Here is an 18,753-nt window from a genome sequence, read left to right as displayed (position 1 = left end):
TGAAATGGAACAATCAGCAACTTTTTTGAAGTTAATGGGATTATGTTAGTTTAGTTTTATTGCAATCATTGATAAGAGAAAGAACGCTTACTTCACGTGTAATGAAATACTGATAAGTGCTGTCATTTCATTTTTTCTGTAATTACATAAAGCATAAGATGGGCTTTTAAATTGATGTAATATCTATTTTACTGCATTCCACATGGTAAGTTATACATTTTTAGATCTTTTCCTCTGACTAATTAGATAAATATGGTCACTTCTAAACAAAATATATTTAAACCAAGATATATTATAATGATTTGATTCTAATGTTTATAAAATGAATGTATGTTAGTACTTATTTTATCAGTATTTTAAATTTAGAAATCTATGTTAATTGGAAATATTTTTAATATATTGTACTTTGAGTTTCAGGGAAATATGAATACGTGGAGACATACCTATAAAGAAGTGAAAAAAAACACATTCAAAACCAAATGGCAAAATTAGTTACAATTCAGTTAAAACCATCAAAATCATTTTTCATCTTTCAGTGAAAACATAAAAATTAAAGGCTAGCACGGGAGATTTTCCTTTTCCCTAAATATTGCCTCTGTTTAATCTGGTTGTCTTAAATGGCAAAAATGGGATTTGGGGGGAACCATTTTTAGATATTTGAGATAGATGATAGATAGATAGATAGTTAGATAGAAGTGCTCTTTGGTATTTGGTTTGTCAGGTAAAGTTTTTCAAATGAAGGAAAGTAGCATCAGCTCTAATATTTCTTTGCAATTAAAAGTGAGGGGAAATACAGAACAAGGAGGACTAATGAGTCCTACTTTCCCAGTTCCTCTTGATCTGTTGGTGGAAAGGCTAAGAGAAAAAAGTGGGGCAGAATGGTTCCACAGAGAAATGGCAAGTCTGATGCATTAAGAACCATAAACTGCCAAGTCTGCACCACAGTCATTTCCACTTGGCTTTGCCCACTCTGTGAAAAGACTCTTCTGTGTTGCCCCCTCCTAGGCCTCCATCCTGTTAATTCATTCCCTCTGTACCCCCATCTCCCCAGGCCACTTCCATAGTGCTTGGGTTGTATCCTGCAGATGCAGAGAGTGGACACCTATTTGGTACAGAAAATAGAACTTTGGTTTGGACCACACGTGAAAGGGAATTTAAGCCACAATATTTATGTTCAGTTTCAGGCCTCCTAGCCTTAGTTATTTTGTTGCCAATTTCCTTATTTTTCTTCCCTTTCACCTCCTTCAGATGAAGAGAATGCGGTACAGAGAGCATCCCCTGAGCCAGAAATGCATCTGAGGCCTTACCAACTGGAAGTGGCCCAGCCAGCCTTGGAGGGGAAGAATATCATTATATGCCTCCCTACAGGGAGTGGGAAAACCAGAGTGGCCGCTTACATTGCCAAGGATCACTTGGACAAGAAGAAAAAAACATCTGAACTTGGAAAAGTTATGGTCCTTGTCAATAAGGTATTCAAACAGCACAGAAATAGAACATGGTTTATTTTCATTTTACTTTTCTGAAGCATTTGTATAGTGACATTTGTAACAATGGATCACACATTTAGTTTAATTAGGAAAAATGTCAAAATAGGTAATTTATTTTAAATCTTTGCTTTTCCAGCTATTTGTAATATCTCAGTCATTAGCCGTTAAAGTCGATTTTTTTTTTCTCTTAAGCTAGAACATTAAGTTAAATAGCTGTAACTGAGGTATAAAGAGTATTTTACCCAGATTTTCTTTAAGGTGAACTGGTACTCATTTATCACTGCATATGAACATAAAGGACCTCAAAATATCCCTGGATTCTAGGCTTAAACACTGTGTTCTAGAGTCTCTTTAACCACTGACCCTTAGTCAAAAATGGCAAGTGCTCTTTATTCAGAATATATGCAATTTGGTTTGAAGATGAAGAGAAAATTAAGTGAATATTTGGTTGATTTATATCAAATTAAATAGATAAATAATTTTCAAATATTTTATATATGTAATTATATACATATATCATTCAATGCAACTGAGATTTTCTTTAGTATTTATATCTTAGGATTTTTGAAGCCTATCTTCATAAACAGGTATGGGTCTCCTTCATTTTAAACAAAATCTAGTTATCTGAGCTTTATTCAGATACATCAGAGTTTATTAATTTATAAATCTGCAAATTGGGGATATTAATCTTTACCATTTTATGGAGTAAAATTGAGTACACTTTTCCATGACCAGAAACAGTCTTTTTTCCCATTACTTATGGTAACTAGATTCTCATTTACTCCTTTACAGAAATTATAGTGATAGACTATATATGTAACTTTCCTCTATTTTTTGGATTTCTAGTATGCTGAAAGTTTTAGTTGCAACCTGCTTTTCAGTACTAAAGAAACATACTCAGAATCCACTATCTTAATGATTTATGTCATGTAGCTCCAAATGCACTTTGTATGTACATGCCAAGCCTAAAGACTGCTCCTTTATTCTTACATGCCCACTATTAGAACAGGTTTTGTGTATGTGTGTGTGTGTGGTAATGGTGGTACGTTAGAATTTTTTTCCAGGGCTTTCCATGTATTTCCTTTATTAAGGATATTATCTTTTAGAATAAAAGAAATCTAGGTGTGAATACAATTTCTACCTACCAGTAATTTGATCTTGGGCACATCGCTAACTTCTCTTACTTTAGTTTCCTCATCTGTAAAGTGAATAAAAGAATACTAACCCTATACAGGGTTGGAAGTTTAAATTAGATAATCTATCTAAAGCCTAAGAGTGACTCAGTAAATATTAGTTCTTTCTTCCATCCCTTCCTCCTCACCTTTATAACTAATAAAGTGGAATTCCTTAACCAATGAGCAGGGTCTTAAGTGCCAGGTCCAGAGAAGAGAACAAAGTTAATTGGATTTGAAACCACTTAAGCTGATGCTCTTGATACCATTTGAACATTCTGCCATTTCCTCAAACTCATTCCCTTCATCTCCTCTCCCAAAGAGCTCTCCTTACCTACTTGTCTGTCTCTCTGTTGGTTATATTACCTCCTCCGAAGCACGTAGCCTCAAAACCTATGAATTATTTTTGATTCATCACCTTCCTTTTCTTCCCTTATCGGGTCACAGCATCATTGACTATTAGAGTTGAAAGACGCCTTAGAGATCCAGTTTTTATCCATTGCTGAGTGGTTCTCTCACCTCTGCTGAGTAACTTCTCATATCAAGGAGGTCCTCCTTCTAACAAGACAGCTCAATCCATTCTTTGAACAACTGTCACTGCTGGAAAGCCCTACCTGCATTCATCAAAATCTGTTTCTCTGGAATACACACTCATCGGTTAGTGTTCTTTCCTCTGTGATTATACGGAGTAAGCTGAGTCTTAATTCTTCTGCCTTATGACAGCCCTTCACATAGAGAAGGAAGGCTTGCATCATGTGACTCTAAAGTGATTTTTCTCTTAGTTTCCTGGGATAAATACTTCCAGTTGCTTTATACGTTCTTCATATAACATGGTTTCCAGAGTTTTCATCATCCTGAGATCTCATACTTTTCCAGACATTATCTAAAACCCTGTTAAAACACAGTGTCTAGGGCAGAACAAAATACTATAGATATAGTCTTAGTGCAGAGTATAGGAGAGATGAGATGTGACATTTTGTCCGTGACTGGGTTTGCCTTTGTCACCAGTTCTGGCACCACAGACTCATCTGGAGTTTTCTATAACCTAAGAACCCTCAGCTCCTTTTCATTTGAAAATCTGTTAAATTAGGCCTCTCTTGTTATTTTTGTGCAGTTAATTTTGAGCGTTAGTGCAAATACTTACATTTATTTTTTTCACATTATTCATCTTGATGGACCTTTTCAGGTCTCATGTTTTTGTATGCATCTCACGCACCTTCCTTTTTGTAAAACTCCTTATCCTCTCAGTGCTGTATTCTGGTTGCGAATCTTTCATCCCATTGGATCGAGGTGATATTTACAAATGCACATTTGCAGCCATGTTTAAATGTTAAATTATCCTCATTGGTTACTCATATTCATTGCATTGTTGTGTAGACATTTAAGGACATGGGTCTAATTCCTGATCTGTTTCCCTGTTGTTTTTCCCTAAGAATTATTAGAAATCCCTCCACTAGATCTTCCATCTATGTCATAATCGTTTACTTTATTATCCTATTTCTTTGAATTTTAAAGTAATTTCAGCTTTAATTCTTTTTGATTGAGTCAGGTAATCTCAGGCGCAGTAAGTCAATATAACCTGCATTCTGTATTTGACCCAGTGGCAAGGTATTATAACCTTTGATCTAGGAAGGAGAAATCCTGTTCCTAACACCATTTAGTTTTATCTCCCTCCATCCTTTCCAAAGTTATCGCCTTTAGATGCAGGGAAAAATGAAAACACCACCTGTGTTCCCAGACTTTCTATTTCCTATCTAGGGCTTCAACATCATGAGAGAGGAATCCCAGGTTCCTTCAGATGCTATAATGCAGCCCCATATGATTCAGCAGAAGTGGGTAGCAGTTGGGTTTGATTAGTCTTGGCAGGCACTCTGTCACACCTCAGGAAAAGGCTCCAAGAGGCCCACACGCCTCCCAGTTAGCCATGTCAGGCTTGCATCTGGCTCTCTCTGTGTCCTTCAGTAGGAAGTCAACACCACCCAAAGTGAGTCTCAGGATTTCCAACACCTGCTACCACCTGTGACAATGTCTTTTTGTTCTGTAGACCAGAAGATGCTGCTTCTTTGGAAGATCTCGGCCCACCCTTTATGGGCAGAACCTCAGGTTTTTATGCCACTCCATAGTATAGAGATTCTTAAATCGTTCAACAACATAAGAGTATTTAAGACAAATCAAATGCAGATCCTGCCCTCAAGGAATCTACAGTCTAGGAAATGAGAGATATGTATTAATATAATAATAAATATTGTATTACACTTTATATTATCTCATTAAAACCACACAGCTATTCTTTGAAGTAACCATAATTATCTCCATTTTACCAATCAGGAAACAGAGGCTTTGAGGCTTTAATTGGCCTGTCAGGGGTCATCCAGTCAATAAGCAGCAGAGCTGAGACTTGAACGCTTTTCTTTTGAAGTGAACTGGTCCTCCCTTCTGTCATTCTCCACTGCTAGAATAAAAGGATGGTGAAATACCAGGGAAGTTTTCTGAGTCCTGGCAATATGTCAGTGTCTATTTCATTTAATTTTCATAACAATTCCACCACAGGTTAATATTTTCCTGACTTTACTTTATTTATTTATTTATTTATTTATTTATTTATGGCTGTGTTGGGTCTTCGCTTCTGTGCAAGGGCCTTCTCCAGTTGCGGCAAGCGGGGGCCACTCTTCATCGCGGTGCGCGGGCCTCTCACTATCGTGGCCTCTCTTGTTGCGGAGCACAGGCTCCAGACGCGCAGGCTAAGCAATCGTGGCTCACGGGCCCAGGCGCTCCGCAGCACGTGGGATCCTCCCAGACCAGGGCTCGAACCCGTGTCCCCCGCACTAGCAGGCAGACTCCCAACCACTGCGCCACCAGGGAAGCCCTCCTGACTTTATTAATGTGGAAATTGAGATGATTAAGAGCTTTGTCCAAGGTCACACAATAAGCAAGTAGCTGGAGCAGTTGTTTTCAGAGCTCACTTTCTCTCCTCTGGAGCATGCTATCTCCACTAAATTTAATTTTCCTTCTCTTCCCCAGAATCTCTTTTGCTGACTTCCTTCTTAGATTATTTCCTCTTTCTTGTATAAGTAGAAGGAAAAGAATAGTTCTAGAAAAGTGAATTGGAAATGACTTTGTGGAAGAAAGAGAAGAGCTGGATTATTTCCTCTTTCTTGTATAAGTAGAAGGAAAATAGTTCTAGAAAAGTGAATTGGAAATGACTTTGTGGAAGAAAGAGAAGAGCTGTGGTTCTCAAATTTTAAAAAGACCTAAATGTCATATTGGAAGCTTCATAAAAGTGCAAACTTCCGCTTCCCTGGTGGCTCAGTGGTTAAGAATCCACCTGCCAATGCAGCGGACACGGGTTCGAGTCCTGGTCCGGGAAAAGCCCACATGCCACGGAGCAAGTAAGCCCGTGCGCCACAACTACTGAGCCTGTGCTCTAGAGCCCGCAAGCCACAACTACTGAAGCCCCCGCACCTAGAGGCCGTGCTCTGCAACAAGAGAAGCCACCGCAATGAGAAGTCTGCGCACCGCAACGAAGAGTAGCCCCCGCTCGCCGCAACTAGAGAAAGCCCACGCACAGCAACGAAGACCTAATGCAGCCAAAAATAAATAAATTAATTAATTAAAAAAAAAAAAAAACAGAAGCACAAGCTTCAAGACTCAGTCCCCAGAGATGGTCGGTCCCTAGATTAAGTAGTTCTTGGGTGGGGCTCAGGAGTCTGTATTTTCCAAATCTCTGAATTGATTTTGTGGCAAGTAGACCAGAGACTTCACTTTGGGGTTGGAGACGGGTGGGTACGCGGGAACCACTAACTGAAAACTTCTCTTTCTACCTGTGTTATGCTCTTTCACTTGCCATACTTGGTTATTGATTCACTTTGTTTCCTTGGAATTCATGGATTCCATTTAACCCCTTCTCCCCTCCACATTCACTCTTAGAAGCCCTCACCATTTCTACTAAATAATAATACAAAGACATGTTCTTCCTACACGGTTCTCTCCAGCCAGGAGGATCAGCCAGCCCTTATTTTTCACATAAGTGGAGTTCATCTCAAGTTAAAAAGAAAAAAAAAAAGAATAATGCATACCTTGCAGACCAGTGGAAAGATAACCACTGATCACATTATCAGGTAATTAAATTATGAGGAGTATAATACACGTTCTTTGATGTTTGCCCTTGAAACTCTTCCTGCCAACTCTCTTTGCCACACTGTACACTCCTGGGCTTCCACTGTACAAATTCTCCTAGGATATGACCTTCAAGATGGCCTGGTTATTCCTTTCCCCAGTATAGGAGCTATTCTGAACGACTAGTGATGTGTAGCCTTGAGGTGTCAACTCCACCGCCTTCAGCAGGCACTACAACATACAGAGAGTCAGCTCTTTTTTTCTCTACATGCAACAAAACCTTTATTAACACTTTGAACAGGTTCAGCTATTACCGAAGCTGGTAATTTCTAAATGTAAATTGGGGTAGAACGAAGAGTAATGCCATCATTTGGGCATTGTGAGTGAAAGACTGAAGAACTGAGAGCCACCCCTCTGACAGAGGAGCAGGTGCAAGGGCAATGTTTTCTGGAAGTTGTGGTCAGATGGAGTGAGGCCATCTTCCATCTGCTTGCCTGTAGAGATGAGCTCTGCTGGCCAGGGGGGGATGCCTTCTTTATTCTGGATTTTAGCTTTCACTTATATTCTCCACGATATCACTGGGTTCCTCCTCCAGGGTGATGGTCCTGCAGGTCAGGGTCTTCAGGGAGATTTGCATTTTGACCTGTTAGCGAATGTGAAAATACTGTGAGTCACCAATCAGGTGGAGTCACCTCAGTGCCAACGCACTCACTGGACAGCCTCTCCGAAAGCGTTTTCACTGATTTGGTGTTTTTGTTTTTGTTTTGTTTTTTAATTGAAGTATAATTGATTTACAGTGTTTCAGGTGTACAACACAGTGCTTCAGTTTTATATATATATATATATATATATATATATATTATATATACTCTTTTTCAGATTCTTTTCCGCTATAGGTTATTACAAGATATTGAACATAGTTCCCTGTTCTATACAGTAGGTCCTTATTATTTATCTCTTTTATATATAGTAGTGTGTATCTGTTAATCCCAAATTCCCAATTTATCCCTCCCCCGCCTTTCCCCTTTGGTAATCATAAGTTTGTTTTTTTTTTCTTTTTTTTTTTTTCGTTTTGACTGCACCACGCAGCTTGTGGGATCTCAGTTCCCCAACCAGGGATTGAACCTGGGCCATGGCAGTGAAAGGCCAGAATCCTAACCACTAGGTCACTAGGGAACTCCCATAAGTTTGTTTTCTATGTCTGTGAATCTATTTCTATTTTGTAAATAAGTTCATTTGTATCATTTTTTAAGATTCCTCATATAAGTGATATCATATCATTATTTGTCTTTCTCTGTCTGACTTACTTCACTTAGTAGGATAATCTCCAGGTCCATCCATGTTGCTGCAAGTGGCATTATTTAATTCTTTTTTATGGCTGAGTAATATTCCATTGTGGATATATACCAAATCTTTTTTTATCCATTCATCCACTGATGGACATTTAGGTTGCTTCCATGTCTTGGCTATTGTAAATAATGCTGCAACGAACACTGGGGTGCATGAGTCTTTTCAAATTAGGGTTTTCATCTTTTCCAGATATATGCCTAAGAGTGGGATTGCTGAATCATATGGTTACTGAATTTTTATTTTTTAAGGAACCTGCTATTTTGTTCTTTCTCAGCCACCAAAGCTAGTCCAGCAGTCCATCCCTTCACCGCCATCCTTTCCCTTAGGCAATGTCTTGCCTCTTCACCTTTGGTTTTCTGCTTCCTCCAATTCCTTAGGCAGGTTGCCTCTGGCCTGATTCCCAAAAAATAACTCTACAGAACAATTCATAAGGGTCCTATGAACTGTTATACAAAATTTAAAGTACTCTGCTTGGTGTTCATAGCCCTTTACAGCTTGACCCTGTTTTACAATCTCAAAATTTATTTCTTATTCAGCCTTAGTTTCAGTTTATCTCTTCACTGACCCATGGTTTACAGATTAAAATTCCTCCATAAACCCCTCTTTTGAGGGGTCAGTTGCTTCTTCCATTTTGCTGTCACTTTCTATGTGTTTCCATGGGAGAATGATCACATTGTGTTGTGGTAATTTGTTTTGTTTTGTTGATTCTTGGTCCATGTGCTCAGCTAGAATGAGTTCCTGACAGTTGTCAACCATAATTTAAACATCTTTGTGTCCCAGATACAATTTCTACACCTAATAGACATTCAATAAATGCTTATTGACACGTGAATGAATGGAATGATGGATAGGTTGTTACACCTAATTAACTGATAATGCAAACACCTCTGTTAATGCTTGACACATAGTAGGCCTTTGATCAATACTCCTTTTGTTTGACAATGCTCTTTCTCTCTTTTTAACTTTGGCATTTTTAAAGGTACCATTAGTTGAACAGCTCTTCCGCAAAGAGTTCGAACCATTTTTGAAGAAATGGTATCATGTTACTAGATTAAGTGGTGATACCCAATTGAAAATAACATTTCCAGAAGTTGTCAAGTCTCATGATGTTATTATCAGTACAGCTCAAATCCTTGAAAACTCCCTTTTAAACTTAGAAGAAGGCGAAGATGATGGTGTACAGTTGTCAGGTTGGTTGAAATGTTTATTTTTGTAAAAAGAATTAGTAATACTAAAGGTAGTAACAGAGGCTGTATTAGTTATATAATTTTTAAAATGTTGATTAATTTTGATTTATTATATTTTATCAATTTTTAATTGATGTATACTTGATTTACAATGTATTAATTTCTGCTGTACAGCAAAATGATTCATTTCTACATATAATACATTCTTTTTTATATTCTTTTCCATTATCGTTTATTGTAGGATATTGAATGTAGTTCTCTGTGCTGTACAGTAGGATCTTGTTGTTTATCCATTCCAGGTATAAAAGCTTACATCTGCTAACCCTAACCTCCCACTCCATAATTTTAATTTAGATTGTCTTCGATTGCTTAAATTTTCATTCAAACCCTTCTTCCTTAGGGAAGCAAACAAAAAGTTGGATAAGTTTTTAATTAGATCACTTTATTCTGCATAAGAATATCATTATTAAATCAAACACTTACTGGACTTTTCATTTACTCCGTATTTTTAATTACCAACAAGTTCTTTTTACATATTAGTTGATCCTGTTAGATATGCCTTCTTCTCCATAGAATAAATACAATCCTTCCTATTTTGTGGGGGATGGGAAGAAAAGGTAGGAGAGAGGTAGGGAAAGAAGTATATATAATCATAATAATTAAATGCAATGTTAAAACAAGGTAAAATTATTCCTCTTTAAATAATGTTTTTCATTTGATAGAATGAAAATAAAATTCACCAACTTAAAATTAAATATTTTTTAAAGACCAAAAATGTAATCCTGAGAGTTTTGAAGAATAAGCCAGGGTTTGAAGTCCATCCCATAACACTTTTTAGATCTATAAATTTTCCAAAACTCATCTATTAAGTGGGGATAGTGTCTAACAGGGATAGTTTCATGATTAATATACACAAACATCTGTATATACAGGTGGCTAGGATAGTTACATTTCCCCTTAAAAGGTGAAAGATGCTTGACTGCTCAGTTTCCTAGCTTAAAGGTACTTTTACACTGTACCTTGCCAATATGGACAAATGAACCATTTGAATTTTCTTTTAAGACTTTTCTCTCATCATTATTGATGAATGCCATCACACCAACAAAGAAGCAGTCTATAATAACATCATGAGGCGTTATTTGAACCAGAAGTTGAAAAACAATAGACTTGAGAAAAAAAACAAACCGGTGATTCCCTTACCTCAGATACTGGGACTAACAGCGTCACCAGGTGTTGGAGGGGCCAAAAAGCAAGCCAAAGCTGAAGAACACATTTTAAAAGTAAGTAAATCATTAACTTTATGCATAACCCAAAAAACCAAAGTTAAAGAAAATGCCAGTGCTTCTTGGGTAAGATTAAGTCCAAGTGCCATGGTGTGCATGAAAGATGGTATTCCATGATCATCAGTTAAGTGAAATCTATACACTTTCAAGTAAATACACTCAATCTTCTACAAAACAGTAAGTGCCTTAATAAATAACTATGACACAGAACAATATCACAAAAATTATGGAAAGCAAACGTAATTAGTAAAAAATTGGGACAAATGAAATACCTTCTTTTAAATGTCTACCCCTATTGTTAAACTTAATGATCTACTTGATATAGAAATATGTATAAACTATGAAAGTTTCTAATTTTTTATACACATTCCATGAGTTTCAAAATTGTATATTTTCTTCTGTGCCTTTTTTTGTTCTGTGTGATACTCGGATTCTGGGCAATTCAAATTAAATAGGAAAATGGAGATATGAGAACCTTTAATTAAAGGTGTATTTCTTGTCAGCTGCCCCCAAATGGTAACAACACATAAAGTACTATTGTTGATCTCAAGCACTGAATGAATTCAGAGTAACTCACAAAATATGTTGGCACCAAGGCATTGCACTTTTATGTTAAGTCCCTTTAAGTTGAAGTCAGTAAAAATCATAGAGTAGACAAAAGCACAATTATTGGTTCCAACATATAATTTATTACTAGCATTAAGGACTAACTCCAATCCAAATCCAGGCACATGGGCTTTGGCTGCTCCTGTCTTTGCACTGCCCTCTTTTATATGTAGAGGAAAGTGGTAATATGATCCATGGATGTCAAGATGACCCTTAAAATGCCTCATATAATATGGTTAGCTCATAACCACTCTCTTCCCATCTCTGCAATTTTCTGTACTCTCTCCACGTCAATTTTTCCAGCTGGAAAATGGAATGTAAGGAATGAAAATAAATACTTTTTTTTTCTGGAATTTTCCACCAACTTGATTTAGAAGTTCTTATTTTACTCTATCAGGATAAATGTTATTGGTTAGTCAGATCCACAGTAAAGCAATACAAAAATGCTATGTTTAGCAAATCATGCTACCTACTTCTTACATGAGAAAGAATTCTACATTGAATCAATTGAAAGGGAAAAGTATTTGAATATTGAAAAATGTCTCTTTTTCAGATATGTGCCAATCTTGATGCATTTACCATTAAAACCGTGAAAGAAAATACTAATCAACTTAAAGACCAAATAAAGGAGCCATGTAAAAAGTTCGTAATCGCAGATGACACCAAAGAAGTATGTGCTTAAATTTTTTTTTTTTTTATAAAATCTGGTAGTTTTTTTTTTTTTTTAAATGGTAGGTTTCTGCTTTTAAGATTTATTTATTTATTTTTTACTGATTGATTGATTGGTTGCTATGTTGGGTCTTCGTTTCTGTGCGAGGGCTTTCTCTAGTTGCGGCAAGCGGGGGCCACTCTTCATCACGGTGCGCGGGCCTCTCACTATCGTGGCCTCTCTTGTTGCGGAGCACAGGCTCCAGACGCGCAGGCTCAGTAGTTGTGGCTCACGGGCCTAGTTGCTCCGTGGCATGTGGGATCTTCCCAGACCAGGGCTCGAACCCGTGTCCCCTGCATTGGCAGGCAGATTCTCAACCACTGCACCACCAGGGAAGCCCCTTAAATTTTTATATTCATTTGATGGATGATACGGTACACAACTGAACGATACAAAGATTATTTATACTGACCATCTGAAGAATGTTATTTTGAAGTTTTAGCAAAAAAGTTAGTGTTATTCCTTTTTTATTGATATTGGGCAGCAAAGCACTACTGTGAAGTCTCTCTTCAATTCTTCTTTCAGTTTTTGAGTTTATATGAAGAGTAACTCAGTAGTTGGTTGACTGCATATGAGCCGCGATGGGGTAGGGGTGGCGGAGGGGATGAGGAGGGTTGAAAGGCTAAACTAGAGGGATCACCATAGTTTCTTTTATTCTTTTTACTTTCTTGATGAACTCCAGAATTGATTTCCTGACATTGAACAGAGGCAATAGATTACAGTTGGCAATGATAATGGGAGTCCTACCTACCTGACACATTTACTTTCTTATGAAAATACTTATAGTAAAGCAGTGAAATATTTAATTTAATGGTATTTTTGTGATGAACACCTTCACTGATTATAAAAACCAACTGAGAGTCAGTTTGAACGTTATAACCAGTACATTATGTCAGTACTTTCTTTTGTAAAATATAAAAAGTATCATCAATTTTAACTGTGTGTACTTGATAATAAGTGTAATCTTTGCAAATCTACCTCATAAAGATGTTGAATTATGAAATATGCATAACAGATAACATTGTGTTTGAAATGTAGGCACTGAACTAACGTTAGCAACCAGTTGCCATAGGTCATTCTTTTTTGGAAATTCTGAAAAACAGCACTATCTATTCCAGCTGGAGTAGCACATTTGAATGTGCTTTATTTTTCTTCACTTTTTGTTACTTATTCAGTTTTATTTGATAAGTTTAAATGCATGTTTCTAATCGTAATCATTAAAAAAAAAATCCACAACATCTGTGGTCATCCATTTACAATGCTTGGTGTCAGTTTATTTATCTCTTGTAAAAATAAAATACAGTGTGTGTGTGTGAAAAAAAAAAGTGATGTAAAAAGGAGCTAATATAGCATTATATGTCAATTATATCTCAATAAAAGAGCAAAGTAATAGTTATTAATCTGTTCTCCTATATAATTTACCTCTTGTATATAATTTTTTCATTTTGAGAATGTTATAAATGTTTGATTCTTGTATGTAGGACATACCTGAGTTTTAAATCTCACAGCATTTTACCTTTTAATTGGTATGTTTACCTCGTTTATATGTGATATGTATGTGATAATGAATATATTTGACCTACAGTCTAAAAAAAAATCCACATCCTCAGAGTATATTTTATTTTATTTTATTAATTAATTAATTAATTAATTAATTTATTTGACTGTGCCAGGTCCCAGTTGTGGCACGCAGACTTCTTGGTTGCAGCATGCGGACTTCCTAGTTGCAGCATGCGGGCTCTTAGTTGCGGCATGCATGAGGGATACATGTGGGATCTAGTTCCCCGACCAGGGATCGGACCCGGGGCCCCTGCATTGGGAGTGCAGAGTCTTACCTATTGGACCACCAGGGAAGTCCCCTCAGAGTATATTTTAAAAGAATTTGCCATCTTACCTTTTAACTTAATTAACTTTGGTTATACTTTTTATTGAAGCGTAACACACGTACAGAAAAGTTCAAATTCGTAAGTGTACAGATTGCTGAATTTTCATAAACTGAACACACCTGTATAACCAAAATCCAGATCAAGGACTTCATTCCCTGGTGGTCCAGTAGTTAAGATTCTGCCCTTCCAATGCAGGGGGGCTCCGGTTCGATTCCTGGAGAACTAAGATCCCACATGCTGCGCAGTGCGGCCAAAAAAAGAAAAAAGAAGAATCCAGATCAAGAGACAGAACATTGCCACAACCCTCAAAACTTCCCATTCTCCCCTCCAGTCACCCACCCCCCGTGGGATAACTACTATCCTGACTTCTAACACCAAAGATGGCTTTTGACTGCTTTTGAACTTTATATAAATGAAATCCTATAGTATATACTCTTCTGTGTCTGGCTTTTTTCAAAACTCTACCTTTTAACTTTTTATTTTGGTAGAAATAATACTGAAACCAGTTCTTCAAAAAGGAATGTTTTCTAAATTAAATTACAAGCTTTCTAAATAATTGGGGCATTACTTTAATATATATTTTAAAAATTACTATTAGCATTCAAAGTGTATATCATTCATTAATTTTATTTTTGTAAACTTTTAAATTGGAAATTCCAGCAGGGATACCTGGTATTGGTGTGGTGTGGCTCGAGGGTGGAAGTAAAAGAGAAGCTGATAAAAACATCAGTGTACAAAGAGGTGATCAGAGTGACTTGTTACTTTGTCTAGACAAAGATTCTGAATCAAATTTGTTATAACATGGAAATGATTTTAACAAAGATAATGTTATTCATTCAGCAATATAAACATGTAAGAATAAGTGTATAATTTGTTTTTAGGATCCATTTAAAGGTAAACTTCTAGAAATAATGACAAAGATTCAAACTTTTTGCCAAATTAGTCCAATGTCAGATTTTGGAACTCAACCCTATGAACAATGGCTCATTCAAATGGAAAAAAAAGGTAATTTGGGTTTTGACATAACACAGTTTATCCCATGTTTATGCCATGTTTCCAGATCACATATTCCCAAGCAAACTGAAAGTAAGTGTAATAGCCAATGGAATTTCTGTGTTCTGAGTAGGACAAGGATAAACACATTCTAATTCCTTATCTAAGGAAAGAGGCACCAATTCATTTTCTCTTTATCTCCAGAGTCTTTCACTTATTGTATATTTAAAATATTAAGATAAATATTAGTATCTCTGTTTCCAAATGCAAATGCAAACAATATGTTTTTCATGCCATTCCTCTGAGTCAGCATGAGTCAAGTATGTTTTCTTGCTGATGCAGAACACAAGTAGCAAGTCTAGGAGTCAAAAAACTGGCCCCCTTTTAGTGCTCATGGCACGTTTTGAGCCTTAATTTGCTCATTTCAAAAACATGGTGAAGCCTATTTTCGAGTCAGTATCATAAACATATTCAAGTCCACAGCACAGTTGTGGGGGAGTGTTCTATCATGATTTCACTCTACATAACATATTTTTCATAGCTGCAAGAGAAGGAAATCGCAAAGATCGTGTTTGTGCAGAACATCTGAGGAAGTACAATGAGGCCCTACAAATTAATGATACAATCCGAATGATTGATGCATATAATCACCTTGAAACTTTCTACAATGATGAGAAAGAAAAGAAGTTTGCAGTCCTAGGAGATGACAGTGATGATGATGGTGATGATGAAGATGCAGGTGATGAAAAGAAACCTTTGAAGCTGGATGAGTCAGATGGATTTCTCATGACTTTATTTTTGGGTAAGAATCAGTGTAACATTTTTGCATGGTCTCATGCATTTACCTCTTTGGCATGAACCCACTGCTTCTCAAGAGCTCTCCAAAAGTCCCTTTTAAAATAATCTTTCGTTGTGAAAGAAGAAATCCCACTCATATTGGAGCTATTTCTGATTGATGGGATTAAGTAACCATGAGCTGTATGATCATAATTAATCATTTGGTCATCTGGTTTTATTGTCAAGATGACTACAATAAATTTATCTTAAAAACTAGCCTAATTATTAGATATGGCACAAGACTAACTGTAGTTGAACATCTTAGTACTTCATTATATAAAATCTTCCAGTTAGTTATTCACATATTTTACTAATTTAAACTAATTATTTCTTGCAAATCAAAACTGTAATGAGGTATCACCTCACGCAGTCAGAATGGCCATCATTAAAAAGTCTACAAATAGTAAATGCTGGAGAGGGTGTGGAGAAAAGAGAGCCCTCCTACACTGCTGGTGAGAATGTAAATTGGTGCAGCCACTATGGAGAACAATATGGAAGCTCCTCAAAAATCTAAAAATAGAGTTACTATATGATCCAGCAATCCCACTCCTGGGCATATATCCAGAGAAAACTCTAATTCTGAAAGATGCAAACACCGCAATGTTCATAGCAGCACTATTTATAATAGCCAAGACATGGAAGAAACCTAAAAGTCCATCAATAGATGAATGGATGCAAAAGATGTGGTATAGATAGATAGATGATAGATATAGATATATATAGATAATGGAATACTACTCATCCATAAAAAAGAATGAAAAAAATGCCATTTGCAGCAACATGGATGGACCTAGAGATTATCATACTAAGTGAAGTAAGTCAGACAGAAAGACAAATAATTATATGATACCACTTATATGTGGAATCTCAAATATGATACAAAGGAACTTACTTATAAAACAGAAACAGACTCACAGACATAGAAGACAAACTTATGGTTACCAAAGGGGAAAGGTAGTGAGAGAGGGATAAATTAGGAGTTTGGGATGAGCAGATACAAACTACTATTTATAAAATAGATAAATAACAAGGTCCTACAGTGTAGCACAGGGAACTATATTCAATATCTTGTAATATTGTATTCAATATCTTGTAATAAACCATAATGGAAAAGAATCTGAAAAAGAATATATATATATATCATACTTACGTATATATAACTGAATCACTGTACTGTATACCGGAAACTAACACAACATTATAAATCAAGTATACTTCAATAAAAAAGAAAATAAATAAACTAATTATTTCTTAAAGAAAATAAGAAAATGTTGAAAAAGCTGGCTGTAAACCCAGAACATGAAAATGAAAAGCTGACCAAATTGAGAAACACCATAATGGAACAATATACAAGGGCCGAGGAATCCGCACGAGGAATAATTTTCACGAAAACACGACAAAGTGCATATGCCCTTTCCCAGTGGATTACTGAAAATGAAAAGTTTGCAGAAGTAGGAGTCAAAGCCCACCATCTGATTGGAGCTGGACACAGCAGTGAGTTCAAGCCCATGACACAGGTGAAACCATCCTTTTGGATTTTTTTCTCCTTATGCCGTTATTTCTCTTCCCAGTTTAGTTGTAGTCTTTTTTCATCAATCTTCCCACCAACCCACCAATACTTTAATGGAATGAAACACTTGTTCTTGAAAGAAAATTGTTTAATAGCAACCAATCTGTGGTATTTGATAGGCTAACCATTGTTCTAGGAATCATTTTTTTCCACATTCTTGGAGGAACTTTCTAGATTGAGTTTCCTTTGCAAAAAATGATTGACATTTAAACTTAGTAACAAAATGGGAAAACAATTACAATATAATATCAAGTGGAAAAATCAAATTCCCACAAAAATGTGTGCATTATAATTAGAATTATGTAAAATATGTTTGCATAGAATGAGATCTTGAAGGGAACTTGGAAAAATTAAGACATTTGATGTGTTAGAGATTTGGGACTATGAGAGATTTTCTTTTCCTTTTTAAGATTTGTTTTGTTTTGTTTTCAATTCATTATACTACTTTTGTGCACAGTATTAAAAAAACACTTGGGAGAGAAAAAAAGACAGTCATAGAGATTATAAGCATGGGTGAAACCAGGATAGCTTGTTAGAGTAAAATGTTCTTCTGAAGTCATATTGGTCCTCAGTCTTGCTGGACAAGGGGACACTTCAGTTCTGTTATGTTCATCATCATTTGGTCCACTGGAGCAAATTAAATCTGTTTTAATGTTTGCTGAAAAAAGTCATTCTTGAAATTGTCCACCATAACTCTCAGTATACTCTCTACACGTACTCATGTTAAAGTTCCCTCTAAAGTTTATGCCAGAGAAAGCACTGTTTTCCTTGGGTAAGGAGTTTACATCCTTTTTTTATGATGAGAGCTGGTTTACTTAATATGTTTCCCTTTTTGCCCTAGCTTCCAGGAAGCTCACAGGCAAAATTGAAGTTCATTTTCTCAGCCTATGTGTTAATCCTTGCAAGTAATACACCTATACTCTTTCACTTTTGGTCCTGTTTTTAGGTTTTTATTCTATTAGCTTTAGTGTTAAGACTGATTTTATGTGGCCTCAGCTCCTCTTTGAAAAGAGATGGGGTACAAATGGAAGGTATGCATTCAAGCTACTTTTTGCTCCTTACCCATTTCAGACTTGGTGGCTGCATGCCAAAATTTAGAACATGCCCCCTTCCTCACTCCCCACATCCCTACCTGTAAACTGAGCTGGACTTATTGGAAGAGGAGTTAGGCATCTATGTGATATGATTTGAGGGTCTGACACTCTGTCTGAAATTTTCCTTATTAAAGTTACTCCTGTGAATGAAGGCACAAACATCTGCTAAAATCCAAAGACATGTAAGTTTTTATCAGTGGATATGAGTGCAAGAAGGAGAAATTATCAGAGAAGACTGGAGAGCGATCTTTCTGCAGGATTCTCTAGCAGTTAGGAGTCAAATAAAGACACCTGACATGCTGCCTCTGAAAAGAAAGGGATGGGAATAGGAGAACATACAGTTTGTCTGACAGGTGTATTTTTGTTTAATGTTTGGGGGCAAAAGATAGGGTGAATGTGCACCAAAGGCCACTGGACCAACAGCTTTGATAAGAATGGTTATGAAAATAAAACTCCACTGGCC

At 36.4% G+C, this 18,753-nt stretch overlaps 1 protein-coding gene and 1 long non-coding RNA gene across 5 annotated transcripts in view; one reads left to right on the top strand and one right to left on the bottom strand.

Moving 5' to 3' along the window:
- The window catches only part of IFIH1 (interferon induced with helicase C domain 1), a 56,413-nt gene that overhangs the window by 30,856 nt on the left and 6,804 nt on the right, over positions 1-18,753 (top strand). For all 4 annotated transcript variants that reach the window (XM_007183182.3, XM_007183179.3, XM_007183181.3 and 1 more), the window contains exons 5-11: positions 1,249-1,469; positions 9,105-9,315; positions 10,375-10,592; positions 11,755-11,871; positions 14,678-14,801; positions 15,331-15,591; positions 16,884-17,143. In XM_007183182.3, coding sequence (XP_007183244.1) covers positions 1,249-1,469; positions 9,105-9,315; positions 10,375-10,592; positions 11,755-11,871; positions 14,678-14,801; positions 15,331-15,591; positions 16,884-17,143 — 1,412 coding nt within the window. The remainder of the gene's footprint in view (positions 1-1,248; positions 1,470-9,104; positions 9,316-10,374; positions 10,593-11,754; positions 11,872-14,677; positions 14,802-15,330; positions 15,592-16,883; positions 17,144-18,753) is intronic.
- The window catches only part of LOC130708760 (uncharacterized), a 29,492-nt gene continuing 17,834 nt past the window's right edge, over positions 7,096-18,753 (bottom strand). Inside the window, exons 2-3 of the long non-coding RNA XR_009009133.1 lie at positions 10,513-10,572; positions 7,096-7,418 (exon numbers count right to left, since the gene is read on the bottom strand). This is a non-coding gene — a long non-coding RNA (uncharacterized LOC130708760). The remainder of the gene's footprint in view (positions 7,419-10,512; positions 10,573-18,753) is intronic.

This window comes from Balaenoptera acutorostrata, chromosome 8 (assembly GCF_949987535.1).
Source record: "Balaenoptera acutorostrata chromosome 8, mBalAcu1.1, whole genome shotgun sequence".
NCBI classification, from domain to species: domain Eukaryota; kingdom Metazoa; phylum Chordata; class Mammalia; order Artiodactyla; family Balaenopteridae; genus Balaenoptera; species Balaenoptera acutorostrata.
This window is presented reverse-complemented; position numbering and strand designations above follow the sequence as displayed.